The sequence below is a fragment of the Microchirus variegatus genome (genome assembly GCF_963457635.1).
Source record: "Microchirus variegatus genome assembly, chromosome: 7".
Lineage (NCBI taxonomy): Eukaryota > Metazoa > Chordata > Actinopteri > Pleuronectiformes > Soleidae > Microchirus > Microchirus variegatus.
The window spans coordinates 144,849-170,074 of NC_139808.1; the positions used below are offsets into that span (position 1 = coordinate 144,849).

At 39.3% G+C, this 25,226-nt stretch overlaps 1 protein-coding gene across 1 annotated transcript in view; it reads right to left on the minus strand.

Moving 5' to 3' along the window:
• Positions 1–25,226, minus strand: part of cacna1da (calcium channel, voltage-dependent, L type, alpha 1D subunit, a) — a gene marked incomplete at both ends in the record, with an annotated part of 73,550 nt that overhangs the window by 28,766 nt on the left and 19,558 nt on the right. Inside the window, 19 exons of the mRNA XM_083892060.1 lie at positions 209–268; positions 342–401; positions 1,945–2,074; positions 2,209–2,363; positions 2,457–2,487; positions 2,574–2,661; positions 3,402–3,522; positions 4,037–4,244; positions 4,346–4,571; positions 5,594–5,754; positions 6,187–6,213; positions 6,782–6,869; positions 10,578–10,652; positions 12,248–12,411; positions 14,668–14,771; positions 16,547–16,743; positions 17,312–17,464; positions 17,759–17,931; positions 22,344–22,483. Coding sequence (XP_083748186.1) covers positions 209–268; positions 342–401; positions 1,945–2,074; positions 2,209–2,363; positions 2,457–2,487; positions 2,574–2,661; positions 3,402–3,522; positions 4,037–4,244; positions 4,346–4,571; positions 5,594–5,754; positions 6,187–6,213; positions 6,782–6,869; positions 10,578–10,652; positions 12,248–12,411; positions 14,668–14,771; positions 16,547–16,743; positions 17,312–17,464; positions 17,759–17,931; positions 22,344–22,483 — 2,361 coding nt within the window. The remainder of the gene's footprint in view (positions 1–208; positions 269–341; positions 402–1,944; positions 2,075–2,208; positions 2,364–2,456; positions 2,488–2,573; positions 2,662–3,401; positions 3,523–4,036; positions 4,245–4,345; positions 4,572–5,593; positions 5,755–6,186; positions 6,214–6,781; positions 6,870–10,577; positions 10,653–12,247; positions 12,412–14,667; positions 14,772–16,546; positions 16,744–17,311; positions 17,465–17,758; positions 17,932–22,343; positions 22,484–25,226) is intronic.

Below are 25,226 nucleotides of genomic sequence, written 5' to 3' on the forward strand. Positions count from 1 at the left end.
CTTTTGTTTGTGTCCATGTGTGCAGCATAACTCCAAAATTAAGTTTTGTGTTTGTTTTGTTTTGTTCAGTATTTTCTTTTAAAAGAGGTGCAGAGAAGAAAAAACTTAAATAAGAGAAAGGAAACAAACAAGCCAGGTTGCACTGAGCGGCAGGTGACACACAAGGAGAGAATGCAGCAAGGCTCTCGTTGTCATTGTCAGCGGTTACCTTCAATATGATCTCAAATGTAAACATACTAGTGAAGACATAATCTGCATAGCCTAGGACCTGGAAGGCAACGAGACGTTTTTATTGGGGTGTGGATAGTGACAGCACAGACAGGGGGACACAGGACATTTACCTTCAAAACGATCTCAACAGTAAAGATAGCCGTGAAAGCATAGTCAAAGTAACCAAGTATCTGCAAAAAGCAACGTAAATGTTTAACAAAGACAGGTCATTGCGTGTTAAACATTATATGAGAAATGGAAAAGAAAGAAAGAAAAAAAAAGACATTTGAATTATTTAATTATTTTTTAGCAAAAGTTAAATTCACTCGTGTTTGTTCATATGTTCTTCAGCCATGAGTGGAAGGAGTGTGAGGATCGTGAATTCAAAATCATTATAATGCACAGAAAATGACACCGGTATCACCAAAAAAGGTGTTTTGATGATGTCAAATGACCTCTATTGTTCTATATTGCTATGTATTGCTATGTAAGTGCAGTATTGTATTCAAGATTATTCGGACACAGTAGAAAATTAATGTGCAGATACACGAGGCTCACCGTAGATAGAGAAGGTGTTCTTCAATTCCTTCCCTGATTTATAAAGCGTTTAGTTCGCTCTTGAGTTAACGTAAGCAAAAACTCTCCTTCCCTTTATCGCATTTAAGGACACTGACGTCTCAAATGTGTGGTAGCTGCTAAAAGCACCTCAGTCTGTAAGCTGTTCTGTTAGAGACCATTCATTTAACAGACAATAGTAGTGTCAAATAATATATAAAAGAGGTGTAAAAGGTCGCTCCTATCAATATCTAAACCCTGAAATTATAAAAAAACGTTGTAAAAGCAGCAAAAACTAATACAGACAGACCATATTTCTCAGTTGTTGTTGTTGTTGTTGTTGTTGTGGTGGTGTCCTGAGATGAACAGTGTTTAGTAATCCTTCTGGGATTTTCTTGTCAAGGACAAAACTGTTGTGCAGTCAGTGACTTTTCCTGTTTAACACTTGTTTCTGTGATGTCTCAAAAGACAAAGAAGCTCAAAACCTCTTCTTACAAAAATCTTATTATATAAAAATATTTCATTTTTCAAGAATAAAGTCGGAATATTACGAGAATTAAGTCGTAATATTATGAGATTCTTTTTTGATCATAATCTAATGTATTGTTATTAAATAGCAGCAGCACACAGCTGTAACCAGTGATAATCTGCAGTCATTTCCTCCTCCAGTCCACAAAAGAGATGATTTCCTCCAAGTCTGTGGAATTCTTTCTTTTAGTCCTGATGCTAAAGATAACGTGTTGCTGATGTGACAAAAATGTTAAGTATTTCTTTATTTGTGAAGTCCACACATACGTAATTTCACATAATACTCGGCCTTTCTCATCTTCACGCAGGTTTGCAGCTGATCATTACGACTTCATTCTCGTAAAGAAATCTTCAGTTTTGCCCTAATACTTTAAGTACTTTTACACTAGAAGTAACCTGATATATTTTCCTGATGTACACATTAATATATAGTGATTAATTACATCTTTGTCTCTTTACTGTAATGTAAAGTGTAAAGTGTTGTTGTTGCAAACAGTCTTTAAACTTTAGTTTGATTGTATAATTCAATGAGTAAACCTACATTACCGAACTGTATGTATGATATGCAGTGAGTATTTCAAGTTCAAAAATAAATCTAAAGGACATTAAAATAATTAAATCCATTAAGAAGTAAAAATTGGTGACACTTACGATGTTGCGAGCGGAGAAGTTCCGGATCGGATCTTCGGCGGCGAGCGACACAGAGCTGAGCATGATGAACACCAGAATGAGGTTGGTGAATATGTGGTGATTTATGAGTTTGTGGCAAAACACGCGAACCCTGTGTGACGAAGGAAGCAGAGAACAAAGAGAGAGAGAGAGAGAGAGAGAGAGAGAGAGAGAGAGAGAGAGAGAGAGCGTCAGCGAGATACAGGACCAGACGATACGTGATGTGACGCCGAGAGCTCGTCTTACGGGTTTGTGTTGCTGAATATGAAGAAGGAACTTCCCTCTGGAATCGGAGTGATCTTCTCTTTCTTCACCAGCTCAGAGATGGCAGGACGAGGCCCCGACGGAACCTCCGGATCTTCGTCTTCTACAGCAATATCTTCATTGTCCTCCTCCTCCTCCTTACAATCGAACAGAAAGTGAGACTTTTGTGTCAGCGAGTGCAGACGTATCAGACACTGTTTGAATGAGTGTGTGAGAGAAAGTGAAGATACCTTATCATCTTTATCGTCATCCAGTTTGTCCCTGAAATTAAAGAAATGTATTTGATGAATGAAACGCGTCTTAATATTTGTCACGTTAAGACTTAGCAGGAGATAAACAAAAGTCACCCTTTCTTGTCTCCGTCGTCCGTGTTGAGAGACTCTGCGTCGGCCAAGTTGTCCACAGCGATGGCCAAGAAGACATTCAGCAGGATATCTGAGCAAAGTCTTCAATGAAGGACAACTGGCTTAAAGCAGACATATTGTACGCTATTTCTCCAAGTGAACCTAGTTCCCTGGTGTCTTAATGAACATGTCTGTGACATGCTTTGGTCAAAACACCTTAAGGATGAAGCACCACATCAGTTCAATCACTCTGTCAAAACAGCCCTGTTCAGAACGCTCTGTGTCGCTTTTGAGTGCCTGTCTCTTTAAATATGCAAATTAGACACAGGAAACTAAGTCAGCGCCACTGAGGCTAACGGCAGCTAACAGCAGTTAGCATTTGGAAAAGCCATCATTATTGCCGTCATATATAATAATGTAAATCCTCTGAGGCTGGAAGTTTGTGTAGAACTCTGTGCTGCACTGTGCAGACAAGAATACAACACTTCGTCGCCGACTTCCACTCTTCTGTATACTATTGCCCTCGTCTGAACTCTCACGTTTTTTTAGGGACAAATCAAAGGAATGTCTCATTGTGACATTGAGACATTCGTAGCAATGAGTGCAGATGTCAACATTGCGTGTTTTATCTCCTGTACTTTTGTACTTTGTGTACTACTACCACAAAAACATGACTGAGTCATCATTTTTCCCACTTTACCTACTGATAGGGCCTCCAGAGTCCCAAATATAAGTATTAAAATGATTGAAAAGTTGATTTTGTTCACACAAAGGTGTGTGAGTGAGTGAGTGAGTGAGTGAGTGAGTGAGTGAGTGAGTGAGAGAGGATACAGTTTCCACAGATGAAGAGGATGATGAAGTAAAAGCACACGATCATCCCGGAGGACGAAGGACCTCCGTACGCCATGATACCATCGTACATCACAGCGTTCCAGTCTTCTCCAGTCAGGATCTAAAAAAAATGAATCATACATATTTATTCATGTAATAACAGTCATTTCTAAAGACCTACTATATTAGAATAAACTTTATTATACCGCATACATTAGAAATAAAAACAACAGCTATTTAAAAAGAAGGCAGTGGAGTTTGTGTTGTGTTTATAATCTGAGCGACAGTTCATATTATAGTGATAATATAGTAGTAAGGGTTCAATAGGAGGTAATATTGTGGTAAAACCATCGTATTTCTAAGGTAATGTAGTGCATTTTCCACCTTAGTCATAACAATGGTAATAAAAATAACATAATAAATATGTTATTTCCAAAGTATTATCCAGATAATAGTGTGGTGGTGAATATTACTATAAGTTATCATCCGTCACAACATGCAGGAAAATGAGTCAAAACTGATAACGGACACATTATAAAGCTGTCGCACACTCATTTTAAATGTTTATTGCAAAGCTATCACCATAATATCATCATAATATCACCATATTGTTACTGTATTTTGATGTTAAATACCTGAAACACAGTCAGTAGAGCTTGGGGGAAGTTGTCAAACGTGCTGCGCTTGGTCTGCGTTTCATCAAAGTTGAATTTCCCGCCGAACACCTGCATGCCCAGCAGGGAGAAGATGATGATGAAGAGGAAGAGCAGCAGCAGCAGGGAAGCGATGGACTTCATGGAGTTGAGCAGAGACGCCACCAGGTTACTCAGGGACTGCCAGTGACTGCACAGAGAGGTCCATCAGCTGATCACACGCTCACGTTACAGTATGAACACACACACGAAAGCACGGAGCACGACGGCGGCGGCGACTTTTGTTTTTACCGCGTGACCTTGAAGATCCTGAGCAGACGCACGCAGCGGAACACGGAGATGCCGAGTGGAGACATGATTTCCAATTCCACCAGAATGGTTTCGGTGATTCCTCCGCACACCACGAAGCAGTCGAATCGGTTGAACAGTGAAACAAAGTAGGCCTGAAGGCCCAGGCTGTACATCTTCACCAGCATCTCACACGTGAACAGGGCTAACAGCACCTTGTTGGCCACATCTGAAATCCACAGGAAAAAAAACAACAACACGCCGATGACTCAGATAGAGCATTGTAAAGAGCCTGCACTCAGTGCATGTGGACACATTCAAAACAATGATATGCTTTAATTCAATTTAAACCCCTTCTTCCATCGTTCGTTGTATCAAATGTGTCTCAAACTTCCTCTGTATGGGAATCTAAAGGAAGACAGGGTTTAACATGTGTGTGTGTGCAGGTATGAAGAGAAGAAAAGAAGTGAATGGAAAACATACGAAAGTAGAAAGTTGCTTCATGACCAGCTTAAACTAAAGAAATTAACCTGAATGTTTATAATTTTCGTCATTTTTTTTGTCAGAAATTCAGATATCAGTATCAGTACCATATCAAAATGTTTTAATCTTATCTAATCTAGCTGCAGTACTTCAAGAGATAACAGTGAACATGTTAAAATACACCATTATCATGACAAATATAGTCATGAAATTCTTAAAAACTCATACCAGTTTCCACACATACTGATCAAAATCTGTGTTTTAGCTTTAGCCTCTTGAGACTTTGACCAACAGTGAGAGGTGAAAAAAGTACTAAAATATTGTAATGTGTATTTCATCAGAGTACCAATACTTTGATGAAATAGTAAAAAGTAGTTCATTTGAAATGTACTTTAAGTAAAAGTTACTTAACTACTCCTAAACTATTTTGGAGTTCACGCACACGCAGGATATTACGTCACTTTTAGTGCTGGTGATAATCACATCATCATTCGTCTGGTTCTGGTGTATATTTTCATCTTCATTGTGCTGAATTTTTATTTTACTCAGTAACGGATAGGATTTATAAAGTAACTAAGTACAATACTTGAGTCAATACGTACTCAAATAAAATACAAAATCCTGATTCTAAATTGTACTTAAAAAATACAAAATACACAAAAAAAGTATTCAATACAGTAACTTGAGTAAATGTATTTCCTTACATTCCACCTCTGCCAGCAGTTCTGATAATAAGAATTAATCTGTAATCTGCGGTGTTGTTCGTACCCTGCACTTGCGTCAGCCACATGGGCTGATTGTAATGCTCTGATGAAATGGTGAGGGTGTTGAGAAACACCAAGATGATGACCAGCCAATAGAAAGGCACCGATTTGACGGCCAACCGGCACTTCCTGCGGCAGAACCTGTTCCAGCGACGCCAGCGCCGACTGTAAGAGGAGAGAGAGGAGGGAAAAACTTTAATCCACAGAATTAATGTCTGATGATATCCAAACAGCAAAAACACAAATAATAGTTGTTTTTAGAAAACCTCTGTACTGAACACAGTGAGAACAGGAGTGCAGTGAACTGAGGGGGCAGCGCCACCAGGGAACGACATCACTATATTTTTTCGCAAGTCACACTGTTCAGTAAATGAGCTGAAAAATACTGTGTAAGGCAATTCTCGAAATATACCATAAGGTACATGCTGACTTTACAAAAGCTCTTAATTTATCTTTTTTTTTGTTCCTTTGAGCTGCTTTTCACCTTATTGTTATTTGTACATTTAGACTCATTTATTTATCTACGCTGTTGTACGAAGATGCTAATGTAGACGCAAGTAAAAGGAAAAACAAACACATAAACAAATAAATACTGACCTGAACTTTGACTTTGAAATTTTTTGACTGAAAAAAGAAAGAAAGAAGTTTGTTAGAGTATTTCAGTGGTTGTTGAATTAAAGAAAGATGCTATTGTCCACAACGGAAACACGTAAGTGCCACAGAGGAGGACAACATATTGTGTTGTTGTTTTGTTTTTCTTCTGGGATTATCAAAATGGTCGACTTCCTGTTGAGTTGAGGCCGTGGTCCCAATTGACTTTTTTATTCGTCTTGGGCTGTTACAAGTTCCTACCAAGTTTCATGACATTCGGTGCAACTTAATCTTGGCTTGTTGCATCCATGTTTCGCCTTAGGGGGGTGCTATAGAGCCCTGGTCAATATAGTAATATCGCATTTTCGCCAGACCTGACCTGCGTTCAAGAGTTTTTATACACATTAACCGCCTCAAAAATGACCACAAAAACACAGAATAATAATAATCTGAAGGATCACAATAGATTTCTCGCATGAATTTGTGCCAGGAAACCTGCCGTTCATGCTCGGGCCTTAATAAACACAGGTAAAATGTTAGTACTTTAAACAGCTATGTGAAGTACTGTGATGTAAGGTCTGTTCGTGTTGCATGTTCTCACCACAAAGCTCCACAGCACGGCGTTTTTTCATCCTCCCCGTTCTGATTCTCTGTGTTGACAGACTCAGTTTCACTGGCTGGAACACTCGCTGCAGCACATAAAGCAGAGACACTTAGACAGAGTCATCGTTTCCTCTTCACTGAAGTACAACAGTTTTCATGTAGAGAGACAGAGCAGGTGAGCGTCCCAGAGTGAAGACGTGGAGAAAAATAAAACTAGAGATTGTCTGCAACTCTGTCAGGAGTTTATTCAAAAAAGAGACGCAGTAGAAAAGGTCACACTGCTATGGAAGAGTAATGCATTCACCTGAAATCATTTTTTAAAGAGCCGTGTTTTGTTTGGTCTCGTAAATGTCATAAAAACAGACCCTCGAAAAAATCTTGTAAAAACAGACCCCCCAAAAATATAGTAAAAGACCCCGAAAAAAACGTAAAAACAGATCCCTAAGAAATCTCGTAAAAACAGAACTGAAAAAAAATCATTTAAAAACAGACCCCAAAAAAAATCTCGTAAAACAGACACTAGAGGCCCGTTCCACAAAAGTAGGATTCAGATATCCAGGATGAATGATTGAGCCTGGTTCAACCAATCCAAAACAAGCGTGTCCAGGCTCAGTTGGTTCCACAAAGACCAGGATGATCGGACATGGATTCATCAGGTGAAACCTATCCTGGATCAGTGCGTGTACACAGCTTCCTCAAATAGACCTCGCTGTCGATCACAGATGCTCAGATTCACCATGACAACTGAGGCTGAAATCCTCATGGAGGAAGTGAAAGACCAAATCAAAAAAGAAATGAAACACGATAATAAACCAACGAGAAAAAGCGATCGCCTGAATGTGTAAGAAGTGCGGAAATACACGTCAATTCCTCCACCGAAACATTTACGATCCAAAAAGTTATTTAACATCGTACGTTTAACAACGTAGTTGTACTTTGATAATGAGTTGAAATTGTGAGTGAAAATGTGTAAATGTCACTTCCTTTAGATTGTAAAATACACTTTGTGTGTGTGAGCGCGTGCGTATGCGAGCGTGTGTGTCTGTGTGCGTGCGTGCATGTGTGTGTGCGTGTGTGCGAGCTTGTGTAGCATGTGTGTGCGCGCGTGCGTATGAGAGTGTGTGTGCGTGCGTGTGTGTATTATATACAGACCTTTTAATGTGCATTCATTCTTATGTTCTATAATATTCTTATGTTCTATAATGTTCTATAATATACTTATGTTCTATAATATTCTTTGAATTGGTTCTTTATGTCTTTGCAGAGACAGAGTTCAGTTTTGAAAGGAGCTGATTTACTTGCTTTGATTTATCCTTATTCAATAAAGCAGCGTCATGTTACTCTTTGATGTGTTTTTAAATTTCTATCGTGGGTATAAATATAAAATTATTATTCATTATTTTTGAATTATTGTAATCAATGATTACAAATGTTTAGATAATGACCGTGGGTATAGTTGAATGTGAAAACACAGTGTAGTGGACAGTGGAATAACTATTAGTTTCCATATGTGGTGACTGCTGCTGAGATGAGGGATGAGATTTAATAAATCCTGGAACTTAGCTCCAGACCAGGCTAAGACCACAGGATAAATCTCCATGGTAACTTATGTCATAACATATCCTGCTTTTCCCTATCCTGCTTTTGAGGAACCGGATCACGGAAAAGTTAAGCCAGGATAAACAACATAGCCCGGGTTAATCCATATCCTACTTTTGTGAAACGGGCCTCAGGAAAGAAAATGTAAAAACAGACCCCGAAAAAAAAACATCTAGTAAATAACAGACCCCGCAAAAAATATAGTAAAAGACCTCGAAAAAAATCGTAAAACCAGACCACAAAAGAATCTCGTAAAAACAGAACCGAAAAAAAAATCATGTAAAAACAGACCCGAATAAAAATCTCGTAAAAAGAGACCCTGCCAGAAAAACGTAAAAGACCCTGAAAAAAAATCGGAAAAACAGACCCCAAAGAAAATCTCATAAAAAAAGACTCCGAACAAAATCTCATAAAAACCCTGAAAAAATCACGTAAAAAAGTCCCAAAATAAATATCTCGTAAAAAAAGATATGAGATACAGTCGATGAAAAAAAGTATCGTAAAAACTGACCTGAAATTTTTTTTTGTAAGAGACAACCCTGAAAAAAAATCTCGTAAAATCAGACCAGAAAAAATTGGCCGAAAAAAAAATCTTGCTAATAATTACATTTATATAATTTTTAAAAATGATATTAGGTGAATGCCATAAACTTCCTTACGCTTCTGTTTGACAGAGCTTTTTAAAAAAAGCAAAAAATAAATCCAGAGTGAGATTATAAAACTGGCTGACAGACAGAAAGGGGGAGGAGCATCACTGCCATCATCATCATCATCATCATCATCAGTATCATTTACTGAGCACTGAGAGGGAGACGACACAGGTGAGTGGACAACTGCTCTACAGTCAGTCAGCATCACTGAGGATCAGAGAACTTTAATCATCTCTGAATACTGTGAAACGCTTCAGTGTATGAAGGAGTATAGTGTGTGTGTGTGTGCGTACGTGCATGTTCGTGCGTGCGTGTGTGTGCGTGTGTGTGTGTGTGTGCGCTGCTTAGCTTATGTGGACGTGTTGGCTTTGATCCCTGAGTGGTCGAGCAGCTCTCAGCTCTTAAAAATAGTGCTGACTGCTGGAGTATGGATCTGGGTTTAGCCCTTTTTCTTTTCTTTTTTCCCTCCTGTATTCATACTGAGCCCTCACTTTTGAAATGGGACATGGGAAAACATGGCGTGTGCAGCTGTATTTACTGCTCCGTATCTGAGTCACGTAAAGACTTTTACATTTAGAACGACATTTAGAACCTTAAACAAAAGGGAAAAAAAGAAAATCTGAAAAGCTTCTGATGCTCAAACATGAGGGTTAAGGTACACAATGATGAGGAATAACACAGTCACACACTCACATACTGTAGCACTCATTTAATATGACTGGAATAACACTAATTATCCTTGTTTATGCTTTGTTTTAATGTGATATTTGAATTTATTGTTTATTAAAGTGGTTGCGTACACATTGACACACTTAAATATCTATGTTTTTGGGCAAATGTAATGAATATTTGACAATAGATTTATAGCCTCAATGATTATGAACTATCCAATCCAATCCAACTTTATTTATAAAGCACTTTAAAGGTGCCATATGTAAGAATGTGGCCAAAAAACGGTTACTACACTCAAATTCAAAATACCGAGATCTTTTAGGCTTCATTGTAGCTCAGACATAACTGGCAACCCGTGGTGGCTCGGCAGCTGAGACTCTACTGACTGCAATGATTGGTAGACGGCGGTAGGTGGCGCCACATGCCAAAACATAATTTGCAGTCTGCAAAAAAAAATGTTTTATGCAAATATTTTGTCTGTTACTTGTTGGTGAGTTCAGTTTGTTATATGAACATTATTCCTGAGTCTCTGTGACATATTAGGAGGATTTTATGGCCAGTTGATTTAGATTTATTACATAATGCACCTTTAAAATCAACAACAGCTGAAACAAAGACCTAACAGACATAAGAACAAACAAAACAAAGTATCAAAACAACAAAAAACATACAATAAAACTCTCATACTGGAGAGTAAAAATGGGTTTTTAGATGCGTTTTAAAAGTGTTATATGTTTTTTTAATTTAGAGTTGGTGTCCTTTGTTTGGTCTAGTATCAGAGGTGTCACTCACACACACATGCACACACCTGTACAGAAGAAAACGCACACATATAAAAGCTCGAGAACAATGGAGGGAAACCACAGGATTTACCATGAGTGTCGGACGACTGGCTGAACCACCCAAACCTTCCTTTCTTCTTCTCAGTAAGATCAGCCAGAGTCACCCCTTCATGTGTAACGCATGCAAGCCCATGCATTCAGACACAACGGCACAGCAGAGTAAGGACATGGAGGAGGGAGGAGGGGGGGGCGAGAATGGGCTGCCATCAACATGGTTTCAGAGCACACACGAGCACAAGGACATCAACACAACAGTGTTCAAACAAAATATATATCAATATCCGACAATGACAAAGTGCAGCGGGAGCCACAAGGGGCTGCAGACACTGAGGGGAGCAGAAGAACAACATGGAGAGCGGTTAGTCACGTTAGGAAAACACGGATCTGCAGGTTCACACGGCCCGGTGCTCGCACGCTAGCTAGAGATCAAAAATTTTAAAAAATGAATAATAATAATAAATCGTTGGCGCTAACGTGGTAGCAGGGGCTCGTGTTTCGTCGACACACACCAAGAAAGCCGGGATGGATGAAGCAGATGGACCTGCCTCCTCGTCCTCACCTGGAACTGCATCTACCTACGTGTTTGAGAGTAAACTCCTGACTTTAATAAGCAGTGGACAAATGACAGATCCTCTGATCCACCAGGTGACGTCAGTCACACTTTCTGCATCGCGAGTGCTTTTTCATATCAAGAGGATTTGGATTAAGAGGTTTTTTTTTGAAGGTTAATATGATTTTTTCTTCCTTTCCCTTCACAGATAATTATCACGTGGTTCTCGGCTCATCATCTACACTCTGATTTAAACACCTTGATGTATTTATATTGGCCAAAACCTTTTATAACTCTTCACAATAAACGCATGTGCTTATATTTGTACTTTGTCTGTGTAAAAAATCACAGTCAATGGCATCAATATTATTATTCTTAATTTATCATCATCATAATCATTTGTTTTGCTTAGATATCAGGGAAACCAGCTCATTAAATATCTTTAAAATAAGACTTACAACTTGTCTTTTTACTATTTCTCCATTATTCCACACTATGTTGTGTTTTAGTTGCATTTTTGGTTTATTTTAAAGTTAAAATCCTGTGTTTTTACTGTTTCATTTGCTGTGAAAACACATTGTTTTTTATTACTTTTGGACTTTAGAGTTTTCCTTTTCATTCCACCCTGTGTTTGCTTTTTAATTAAATTGTATTTTCCTGTTATTTTTGTGAAGCACTTTGAGCTGCAATCCTTGTATTAAAGGATGCCATACAAATAAAGTTTATGACTATCATTATTATTATTATTATTATGAACTGTCATTCCTTATTCTTTACCACTGCGTTGTCTATTTCACTACAATTCATAATGTCCTACACTTCATAGTAGCTATAGATTTACTTTAATTGCATTATAATGTTGTTGATGATGCTGCTCTCTGGTGGATTTCTTTACTGCACGTTAAAGGCTGATGTAATTAAAAAGCTTTCTTGGTCAATAAGAGAAAAATAAATCACACTGAACACAAACGGACAAAGGAAATGAAAAAATCTACTTTTGTTCAATCTGCTTTTCCTGACAATACAAAATAAGTCTAATACAGGATATAATATAACTTATAGCTAAGCTATTTATAGCTTATAACTAATATATATATATATATTAGAGCTTATTTTATGGACAGGCTTTTCTCATGGGAGAAGATACTCACGGTTGCGTTTGCTGTCCTCGTCGGCCTCGTCCTCAGGGTCGATGTCCTCGGCCTGAGTGATCCAGTCCAGATAACCCTTCAGATCCTCTTCTAGCTGCTGCTTCTCGCGCAGCTTCTGGAAATCTCCACGCGCTTTGGCCTTTTCCCTCTCCTTGGAAAACTCTCTGGTTTTGTGGACGCACACAGACAACAGAGTTCAAATAAACAGCAAAGACGACAAAAAAACACACACAACAAACGACAACACAGCAACAAAACTCAATTTTACTGAATAAAAATCCCACTGCTATGAGTGGTTTTCTCAGCCCCAGCCACTAGAGGGAGATGCACACCTTCCAAAGACACTGCTTTGCAGCTATATTTAGAGGCTGGCTGTACAGTAGTGCATCCTTCAGGCTGGCATCTTAATCAAGAGGAAAATGGCAATTTAGGAAGACAGATGGTTTCAAGAGACGTAAAGCATTCGCGCTACATCTGCATTCATGTTTATTCGAGATTATTCAACACACAACGCAGACTTTAACTGGTGTGCAAGCAGCTAACGGTGGGTAAAGTAAAGTACATGACACACGATTTGATGGTAATTCAGAGGGTTGATGTCACAAAATAGACCGATCTCGAGGTGCCGTGTCTCAGGTGACAGCTACGTTAACCTTATTGGCGTTTTTTCTAAATCCCAGGCTCTGCTGCCTGGTCAAGCCTCAGGAATAATGCTGCTGTAATACCCCAACCCCCACTGCACAGAGCTGGGGAAGCAAACTGGGGTTTGAGAAAGCTTAGAGCGCAGAGGGAGTGAAGGGCGAGGAATAAGATTAATTTCTCTCTCTCAGGAGGGTTGGGTGGTTTGGGGATATGGAGGGTGGTGGTGGTGGTGGTGGTGGTGGGGGAGGAAGTGCTCACTTTGCAGTTGCCGTGGAAAAGGATTTGTGAGAGTTGATGCCAACAAAGGTCAGAGAGAAAAAAATTGATGAATTTCCTGTATATGTAACGCTATTATGTGTAGTACACACTGAGTTTTCAGCCACAGTATAGAATTACACAATACTGCTTATAGAGCTGGTGTTTGCAATCTCTCCTGGAGCAGAGACCTCCTCTGTCAGGGAGAGTAAAGTGGAGCAGGAGTGAGTGAGTGAGTGACACCTTATGTTTCCACTTCTGGCCATGATGCTCACATCATTGTCTGAAGCAAGTGTGAGGACGAGGAGGAGGAAGAGGAAGAGGAAGAAGATGAGGGAGACCCTGCCCTCATTTCATTCTAAAGAAATTTAACCCTTTAACACTTTATTTAACTGACGAATTTGCGTTACCGTAATTTCACGACGGTTTGCGCTATCGGACAAATTCCATCAGTTTCTGAAAGCTGAGAAGTTGAGCGTCTCCCATTTCACGTTCCAACATGTAATTATTACGGTCATTTCACTCACGCTGTAAAAACAGACACCAGGAGACCCTGAATTTTTTTTTAAAGCAGACCAGGAAAAAAAATCTCGTAAAAACTGACCTCCTCAAAAAATCTCATAAAAGACCCTGAAAAAATCGTTAAATCAGACCCCTAAAAAAATCTCGTAAAAACAGACCCCGAAAAAAATTCCTGTTAAAATCAGACCCCTAAAAAAATCACGTAAAAACAGACCCAAATTTTTTTCCGGAAAAACAGACCCGAAAAAAATTCCCGTTAAAATCAGACCCCTAAAAAAATCACGTAAAAACAGACCCCTAAAAAATTCTCGTAAAAACAGACCCAAAAAAATCTCATAAAAATAGACCCAGAAAAATCTAGTAAAACAGACCCCGAAAAAAAAATCACGTAAAAACAGACCCCGAAAATAACATCTTGGAAAAACAGAAACCAGGAAAAAAAATCATAAAAACAAATTATCATAAAAACTGACCTGAAAAAAATAACACTCACAGGACATTTTCTGGCCCTTTTATGGTTAAAATAAGCAACACAAAATGAGTCCAAATTGACATTTGAGGCTTAGGTGTTAAAGGGTTAAACAGTGTCACTTGTACACACATAACTACACAATAATATGCAGTATTAAATAGTGGGATATATAAGGTATATTGCATTCCAGCCGATAGCGTAGAACAAACTATCATATTCTAAGTCGTCTTAACACAGCAAACAGTGCAAGGTAAACAACGATCCACAGCACTCTACACTCCAAAAACCACTGCACAAGTTGCCTCTTACCCACTGAGCACACCTAACACAAGATTTAAGACAAAAAAGGAGCCGAGTATGATCAGGCTAACAAAATAAATCCACGGCGTCTCCCATCCGACGGCGTCATTGACCTACAGGAGCCAAAGTGCAGCCGATTAACAGAACAGATCAACACACAAAGGACAGAGGACGTCCTGCCTGCAACGGAGCAGAAGACCTCTGTCAGTAAAGAGAAGGAGGTGCTTACCCGCTCAACACACCCAAAACCAGGTTAAGAACGAAAAAGGAGCCGAAGATCACAAGACTGACAAAGTACACCCATGGAAGCTCAAAGCCCATAGCATCATTCATCTGGAGGGTGTTTGTGGCAGAGAGGAGAGGAAAAAGAGAAAGAGACGGACAGAGGGAAAGAAAAGAGTGAAACAAGTCATTAAAGCCAGAAATTGCAGGAAGTAAACAGAACAGAGTTAAAGCTGCAGTGCGTAACTTTTGTTTGTATTCTGCCTCTGTTTGGTCTTTGTGAACAGAGACGACGTCCATTTATCTGTACGCTACATTCTTCACTGAGTGAGCGTTTGTGTGTGTTCACCAGCAGCGCAGGGGCGGGCGGAGCCAAGAAGCATTTATCCCGTCAAAACTGAAAAAACTGCTGAACAAACAGGTTTTGTTGAGCAGCACAATTCACTTGTGAATCTTTTCACGGGCGCTGTCTGTCTCCAGATAAATCTAATCACTTCCTGTGTGCAGCAGGAGAATGTTGCCAAGATCTAAACGCAGCAACACAAGGGGAGGGGGGGGGGGGGGGTGAGTTCATGTGGCGATGACAGACTTTATTATCGCTGCGTGAACTCGTTTGAATGTGACAGACGTTTGTTTGTATTCAAAAACTTGCGCACTGCAGTTTTAAACAGACACTTTTTCCTCAAGCTGAAGAAAAACAGACATTTTTGCAAGGAAAACTGACAAAAGACGGCGTCGTTTGTTGTCAGACGAGCTGTTGAATGCATTCAGGCAATTAGTCAATCAACCAGATCAGAGGGATGAGAGCTGCCATAGGACATTATGAGCAGCTTCATCGTCAGTGTGTCACTGTCATGACTGTGTGCATCTGATCTGAACATGCAGTCATAATCCAAGGAACTCAAAGAGGTTGGAGGTAGAGATCGCACACTTATGGCACTTTTCCACGACACAGTTCCAGCACGGCTCGACTCGACACGGCTTGGTTTATTTTGTGCTTTTCCATTTGCGGTAGTACCTGGTATTTCTATTAGTACTTGCTCTGGCAAGGTTCCAAGCGGCCTGAGATGAGCTGATACTTATGAAGTGTTTCCACTAGTTCAACTCGACTCGATTCTTTTGCTTTTCCATTAGCATGAGTACCTGGTATCTGGTACTTGAGGTTCCAAGCGAGCTGAGGCGATACTATGCGTAACTTCAACAGACTGATTGGTCAGAGTGTCGTCTTAAAAAGACTTAACAATCCTGAAAACGTGGGATAATCTGCAACATTTAGCAAAGGAAATGTCTAAAATCTCAACCAGGAGTCTGGTGTATTTAACGAGCCGCATCGCAACTCCCTTCAGTCGTATTTCAGTTCATGCAGGAAGTAATGAACGATTCAGTGAACAAATCTTTTTTGATGAACTGAGTCTAATGATTCAGTTACACTGAAAACAACTCACTAGTCAATAGTTTGAGTGTGTCGTGTATAAAACGACGTCACAGACGTTTCATGCCACAGTGTTATTTTGACTCCGACCACATTGAGGAGTTTCTACAGTAATGGAAAACGATACCAAACCGAGTAGAGTCGAGCGGTGCAGAGCTGGAATTGTATAGTGGAAAAGCGCCATTTCTCCACAAACTGCCACAAAAACTTCAAGGTTTTGAACCAGTGTGGATCGTCCTCAGGTACCACACATATCACGTAATGATCACCAATAGTTTGGCCACCTGGTATGGTTAATCATACCAGCTTAAATTATTTAAAAATCAACAATTTTGTAAATTTACATGTATGTGTAGTTACATAACATAATATGTGCCAGGCTTACTCAGAAGTATACAGAAGACAGAGGTGACGTGCAGACATCAAACGCACCATCAAGTGCAAAGGAACTCACCCAGTACAGCACGTCCGTCCAGCCCTCCATGGTGATGCACTGAAACACCGTCAGCATGGCAAACAGGAAGTTGTCAAAGTTGGTGATGCCATTGTTGGGACCTTGCCAGCCTTCCCTGCACACTGTGCCGTTGAGGGCGCACTGACGCCCGTGACCTGAGATCGCACATGGAGCTGATTCTTCCTCTGATATCGCATCTACACAAAGAGAGACGATGATATCACGTGGTTGCAGAACAATTATTGTAATTGACGCTTTTATGTCAACTAGTTTTGATAAAATCTGGGAAAAAAACTCCTTTGTACACCCGATTATCTGGGCCCATCTCCTTAGGGTTGTTAAAATGAATTCAATAAAATTGATACGGTATCAATACCCAGCCCTACATGTGCAGTTGAGGATTTTTCTACCTTTATACTTCATACTCTTTATACTTGAACGTTGTATACATAATTCACCATTATCTGTACATCTGATCTGAGTAAAGATGCAGGGTTTTGTTAGCGTAGCTCTACATGCAGTTGAATTATAATCGCAGAGGATTGCGTTCAAAGTAGTAGATGCTCACGACTCACAGTCATGATGTAAATATGGCTGCCTAGCCCTGTATTTATTCTATCACTGGAATAAACGACTCACGCACAATTGTCCACTCTCATTTCATACAATTTCCATGTGTACACTCCTTGGTGTAATATTAAAAATGCACAATGTTCACGCTAAGCAATTACAAAACAGGACAATCAGAAGTTTCAAGGGGTTTACCTGATCCAGCCACATAGCAGGTAGCATGCATTTTGCCAATGAAAAGCTCCAGGCCGATGATAGCATAGATGATGATGACAAACAAGACCAGGAGGGCAATGTGAAGGAGAGGGACCATGGCTTTAATAATGGAGTTCAACACCACTTGTAAACCTGTGCAAGGAAGGAAGCAAAGAAAAGAAGATAATATAGAAGATAAAATAATAATAATAATGTTCATTTAGAACCACAGTTTCCTTTCATTACACTCAGAGTTAATGTCTCGAGGGCACTGATGTAGATGCTGGATGAAACGGATGAAACTAAACAATCCTCGGGGGTCACCACAAAGACCATCTGGACTTCACCCAACGTTTAGTGGGAAAAAGGACTTTACATTATACAACATGTTTGTAGTAGACGTTATGTACTGGGTCACGCTGGGCGGCCATGTGTGTGTGTTCTTACTGGGTACTCCTGAGACCAGCCGCAGGGGTCGCAGCACACGGAAGGCTCGGAGGGCTTTGACGTCAAATCCACCTGGTTTGCCTCCATGGCCGTGCATCGACGGATGAGGAACTTCTCCCTCAGCTTCTTCCTTCTCTTCTTTGGTCAAAAGCTCCAAAGCAACACTGAAGAGTCTGTCAGCGACAATAAGAAAAACAATACATATGTGTTATTATAACATTAGCATCCGTGTTAACCCTTAGAACGTGGAGCATTTAGGCTGCTTTTTACCATTACTATGTTAAAACGTAGCGTATATACAGAGGCTATAAGAATGTGTAATATAGAGTAACTCATATCCTTTTTTCAGCACAAACTAGAGCAGCGGTGTCAAACCTATGGCACACCAGAGGGTCCAATCCGGCCCGTGGAATGAATTTGGTAAAATTACCGTTATTATTCTCAAGAAATTTGAAGTTGTTCATAATTTTGTTTTGTAAAAAGATTCTCTCTTCTTGTTGTTTACAGGTTATTATGCTACTATTTAACTGGTCCGGCCCACTGGAGATCAAATTAATCATTTTCACCAACTATGAAAACACACCTGAGCAAAAAGTACTCAAAATGTTTGTTAAATTTAGAAATAGGTCACAGATCAAAGTTCACTTGGCCCGTTTTTATGAACAAAAATGAAGAAAAACGGTTTAATTTTGTGACTTCCGCACAATTATTGCTACTTTATATCACTACCAATATAATGAGACATAAAATGAATCATAACTTTGACTCAACAACACATAGGGAGAAGAAAAATCACATTTTTTTAAAGCCTGAATATATGACCTATAAAGGCACACCCCCAGGATGTCCATATAAGGAGTTGTGTATTATTCCCGCGGAAAATTTACCACGGATACGCTAAGGGTTAACCTTGTGAGATATGGGAGTGCACTGACACTGTGGGAAATGAAGAGGTCTCTACTGCAGCTTTTCCTCTGCCTTCATATTCAGAGGCTTTTATATAATGTAAAAATCAAATTTTTTAAGCCTGAATATATGACCTATAAAGGCACACCCCCAGGATGTCCATATAAGGAGTCGTGTATAATTTACCATGGGTGCAAAGGGTTATTAATGGTTTGAGTTTCCACATGGCTGTTAAAACACCACATTGTACATTTTATTGTATGCACATATTGAGTGTTAAAACAAGCTGAGTCCATGTTAATATGAAACAATAAAGCCAATGATTCATGCGTGTGATTTGTCGTCTGTTTTCTTTTTTTTTTTTTTTTTTACCCCGCTGGTAACTCACACTTTTTTGGTGTCTTCACACTTTTTGTTCACTAAACTCTCCCCTGGCTGAGGAGCGCTTGTATTTCACTGTTGTTGCTGCTGCTCCATCAAAGTAACATTTTAACTGTGAAACTATAACGTAGTAAGTCTCACCAGTTCTTTACAGCCACCCACAAGCCATACTGACACCACCAGGCTGCAGTTGGATTAGCAGGAGCACGAGTGTATCACACATATGTTCGTTTTTATATCAATTAATGACGTGGAACTAGTTACCAAACACTTGAAGAAATGACTGTCAGTTAGTAATTTTCCTGAGCAGATGATTAACAATATTTTATTATTATAACACTGCTGCATTAATAATACAGTACTACATTATATAAAAGCCTTTCAATATGAGGGCAGAGGAAACGCTGACAGTGCAGTAAAGACCACTTCATTTCCCACAGTGTCAGTAAACTCCCATATCGCACAAGGTTAACCCTTAGTGTATCCGTGGTAAATTTGCCGCAGGAATAATACACATTATTATACATATACATAATACAAACTCCTTATATGGACATCCTGGGGGTGTGTGTTTATAGGCCATATATTCAGGCTTTAAAAAATTTGATTTTTCGTCTCTTTATGTGTCGTTGAGTCAAAGTTATGACTCATTTTACGTCACTTTTTTTGGGTAGTGATAAAGTAGCAATAATTGTGCAGAAGTCACAATTTTTCTTTTATTTTGTTCATAAAAAGGAGCTAAGTGAACTTTGAACTGTGACGCATTTCTAAATTTCCCAAATTCAATCCGATTTTTAAACATTCTGAGTACTCTTTGCTCAGGTGTGTTTATATAGTTGGTGAAAATGAAAAAAAAAGAAAGTTTAATCAGAATGCCTAGGTTGTGCTGAAAAAAACGGTATAAGACACTATATTGCACTAAGGGTTTAACCTAAGGGTTATATCACGACAACGGACACTTTATTAAAGTCAGTCAGACATTACTCAACGAGCCAAGAGAGGGGGAAATCATCTTGACGCATTCCGTCAAAGCTGTGAGCTAAAAGCAGCGCATGAAGCCGCCGTACGCACAGTCTGCTCAGACTAATGCTACGCTAAGTCACAGCTGTACGAGTGACTGTCTGCCACTGGGCTTTCATTACTCACACAGTCACGTTCAGAGGGAAACTCTTCACACATTAAAACAGATCGTTCATCACCTGAGAATCTCCACTTTCAACCGTCATAAACGCTATGTTCATATTCACATGGTACAGAAAAGGATTTGTTGTGATGCATTTATAAATCCAGTATCGTGTTTCTGGCCAGCCGGATGAATCCAAATTCAATATTCAATCTGTTTGAAGATCTGTAGGCAGTAGATTTGTCTCTTTAGCTGCTAAAGGTTTCACTCTGATCCAAACGGCTTGGTGAAGAACAGTAGGATTATGTCACTTTTGGCTGAAAACAGATTTACACTGTTGCTGTACACACACACACACACACACAACTATGAATGTGGAACCAAAACAGGAAAGCTGTGGGATGTAGGAACCAAAACAATCAGCTACATTTTAACATTAGAAGTGTTTTGTTTGTTCTTCATTTAAGGGTTTATGAAGATTTTCCTTCTTATGATTAATCCACTTCATCCATCAGTCCATCTTCTACCCCTTCATGCTCCACATGAGGGTTACGTGGCGTGATGTGTCAATCTGAGCTGACATAGGTGGATAGACAGGAAACACCGTGGACAGATCACCAGTCCATCACAGGGACATCACTTTCACTAAATGGGTTTTCTAACCTCTGTTGAACCATAACAAGATCTGCTTCAGTCACTGAATACAATAAAGCACAGCTCTATTGTAGCCTTTTGTCAAACTGACTGACCTTTGACCTTTGACACACACTGGCTTTTTTTTTAATACATTTTCCGTGATTTGTCAGCAACACTGACTCCTCACAGCACGAGCAGCAGCATCTGACGCTACATCAACCTTACATGCAGCGTACAGACAGAGATCTGACCCAGCTGTTCAGTGGACTGTGTGTATTATAGGGTGGATAGATATATAAAGATACAGATAACAACTAACTGGCAACATAGATAGATAGATAGATAGATAGATAGATAGATAGATAGATAGATAGATAGATAGATAGATAGATAGATAGATAGATAGATAGATTCTGGGTTGGTAAATCGCGAGCTAACTAGCATGCTAACTAGCTCACTAACTAGCATGCTAACTAGCATGCTAACTAGCTCACTAACTAGCATGCTAACTAGCATGCTAACTAGCTCACTAACTAGATAGATAGATAGATAGATAGATAGATAGATAGATAGATAGATAGATAGATAGATAGATAGATAGATAGATAGATAGATAGATAGATAGATAGATAGATAGATAGATTCTGGGTTGGTAAATCGCGAGCTAACTAGCATGCTAACTAGCTCACTAACTAGCATGCTAACTAGCTCACTAACTAGCATGCTAACTAGCTCACTAACTAGCCTGCTAACTAGCTCACTAACTAGATAGATAGATAGATAGATAGATAGATAGATAGATAGATAGATAGATAGATAGATAGATAGATAGATAGATAGATAGATAGATAGATAGATAGATAGATAGATAGATAACTCGCGTGCTAACTAGCCCACTAACTAGCCCACTAACTAGCAAGATAGATAGACAGACAGATAGATTCTAAGTTGGTAAATCGCAAGCTAACTAGCATACTAACTAACCCACTAACTAGATAGATAGATAGATAGATAGATAGATAGATAGATAGATAGATAGATAGATAGATAGATAGATAGATAGATAGATAGATAGATAGATAGATAGATAGATAGATAGATAGATAGATAGATAGATAGATAGATAGATAGATAGTGCAGGAAGGATCAAGATAACAGGAGAAATGTGTTTTGGATCTAGAAATGAGGGCACAGTGAGGTTGGGAAGTGTAAAATCTTCAGTATGATCATATTAGAGATCAACATGGAATAAGAAAGAGCTGCAGAGACTCAGCAGAGCAGGACAAGAGTGTGTGAGTGAGAAAGAAGGGAGGGAGTGTTGGAGATGAAGTATGTAGAGATGGTGACTCACTCCAGTAGTGGTAAAGCTCTGATTTATTCTCTCTGTCTTTTCTGGGTCATATACTGTGGGTGTATGAGGGTTCTCTGTTAGCACTTGGCCACTTAAAGGCAGAGGTTTAAGCAACTTTCACTCCAAAACCAACACCGTCTCCCAGAAACACGACAACTGCACGGCAAATGTGACATAATAGGACTTACCCTATGACGACAATGACGAAATCCAGCATGTTCCAACCGTTTCTCACGTACGCGTTCTGGTGCATCACCAGACCATAGGCAATAATTTTCAGAAAGGTCTCAATAGTGAAAATGATGAGGAAGGCATACTCGACTGTTTCCTGTGGACACACAGAGAGAGCAAAGAGAGCAGCATGTGGTTAATAGGAAAAAAGATATGATGGTATTATCAAGACACATCAACACAATAAGTTACGTGGACAATGGTGTCCACGTAACTTATTGTGTGTATTGTATGTCCATGGTGTATGGACACCATGGACATAAAGTATACAGGGCTACACATAGACAAAGGATACAATAATCTCATCAAACCATTTTAATCCAGTATTACTGATAGTAGTAAGTACCTTTTATGAACCCAAGTGGGCCACTGACCAAAAGTAGGTGGCTTCTAATCCACTTGCAGATTCAGTTGTTAACCGGAAAAGCAAAATTTCATCTTGCCTCAACCTCCGTCCAGTTTGATTTGCACTTTCCAATTCATATTCACAGAGACGTATGAAGACCACGTCCTCCACTGTGAGGACATTTTTTTATTATTATTATTATTATTTGTATTATTGTTTGAGATGCTGCAATCTCATCCTTCTCTGTCCTGACACATGAAAAAAAGACCACAGAGAAGCAGAGCTAACAGAGGCAGACTGATCACATTTTTGCTGTTTTTTCTTACGTGCCACACAAAATAAAGTGCTTGTACTGTAACTGTGCATCTGACCACTGACATGCTTGTAAACCTTTTGTCATATGACTTAAATATTAATTTAAGACTGTGTGACAAAGGGTAAAGCATTGCTTAGCTCGGGACACGTGTTAGTCAGTAACCTTTGCAACTCAGCAGTGGGTATTTGTGGAAAAAGAAAAGGCAGAAGACGACATAATATACATGAAATATCACTGAAACCATACGTCTTTATTCACGAGGCTGAACCACCAGTTAAAACAGCTCTCAATGCAAATATGCATATAAGAGTGAGGTAGATGTTAAAAAACGCACAATTAAATTTTTTTTAAACTCTATATAGGTAAATTAACTATTAATAATGTGGCTGTACACTCTTAGAAATAAGGGTTCCAAAGGGGTCCTTCTACAAGGGCTAAGGTTCTACCTGGAACCATTTGCTTCTGAAAAAGCTGTTTCAAGGGTTCTTGGTAACACTAATGGTTCCAGTAAGAACCATTTTGATCCAGAGAACCCTTTAAAACATCTTTCCTGAATAAAGGGTTTTAAAAGGGTTCTTGGTGGAACCCTCCAAAAGGGTTCCAGGGGGAACCTTTATAAAAAGGTTCTACCTGGAACCAAAAAGGGTTCTCCTATGAGGACAAGCCGAAGAACCTTATATGGTTCTACTTAGCACTTTTATTTCTAAGAGTGTAGATGTTTTTAAATGACTGGAACTTTCATGAGATATTTATATTTGGATAGTTTATTATTCTGTATTTTATTTTTCTATTGGGTGAATATTTTATGGATATTATATCTTACATCCCTGTAATTGCTTTATTTTATTTGTAATAGTAACTTGTCTGTAACCCTGCTGATTCCAGGACACATATAAAAGAGTGAGGCCTCTCAGTGAGGCCTTCCTGGTTAACAGGCGTATTGTGTATATACAATAGAGACAAATGCATATGCAATAATACCCTGTTATATACAAAATAACCTCTATCACTTGTGGGAGCCCTAATCATCCGCACAGCGTTCTCTGTGGACACCACAAAGGCAGTGAAAGTGCACCGGAGGCTGCGGGGCTTGTTTTTCCCAACCATTTACTGCAGATTGTGAGAAGCACTTATCCCAGAATAAGAGACATGGCCCTCTTTGTTACTGAAGTAAAAAAAAAAAAGGTTGAGTTAAGCTTACGGCCGCAGCCTCTATGACGGAGTGAGGCTCGAGCCACAGGGAGACGACCAGACGCAGAGATTTATACGAGGATGGATGTGAAGTCACAGAGAGAAATGAGAACAGTTTCAGCAGCAGTTACAGACCAATAAATGACAGTAAAGCGCTGATGTAGTGTCATGATGGTGTAAATAAAGGCTGGGTTAGTGCTTCAACGAACCAATAAAACAAAAATATTCAGCAAACAACCCTTAGCTTTTCCAATTAACTACAGTAATTTTATGCATATGGCAACTTCCTGGTTCATGAAGGCATATAAAAGATAATAGCTAATGATAAACATCCTGCAGATTAACACATTTATTCATTCATCATCAGCAGCAGCAGCACAGTCAAGAGTGTGAGCAGAAGTGGAAAGAGAGAAAGAGAGCAACAGAGAGATAAAGGCAGTGAGGACAGAGGCCTTTGGGGATGACCATAAATATCTCTGACTCATCTTCATTTATTTGTGCTGTTAAAAGACGTGATGTAGTATGTTCTCTTTTTCATTACACCACAACGGCCACTTAATATGTTCACTTCATTACTGAGCATCTGTTGTACGCATTCTATGAGACATCGCACATACACAGACACACAAAAATAACGCTACGTGTTATGTCCAAAACTCTGAATCGCCCATAGGTGTGAGTGAATGGTTGTTCATCTCTTAAGGAAAGGAACTTTACTCTCATTTTATTAGTGCTGGGCATTAACGTACATTAACACACGTTTCCATGACGACTGAGCGGAAAAAGACGCGTGCCACGTCATGTTTACGTGACTCCGGATTGTTAAAATGAGTCTCTACAGTAACGCTAAACTTTAAAAAACAGAGGAACACATAGGCAGTACACAAGTACGCTAGTTATTTGTAGCGCTGCTCTTTTCCTTTAATACAGACTGCTAAAAAACGGCGCTAAAGGAGCTAATGGAACTAACTTGTAAACGGTGCCTGG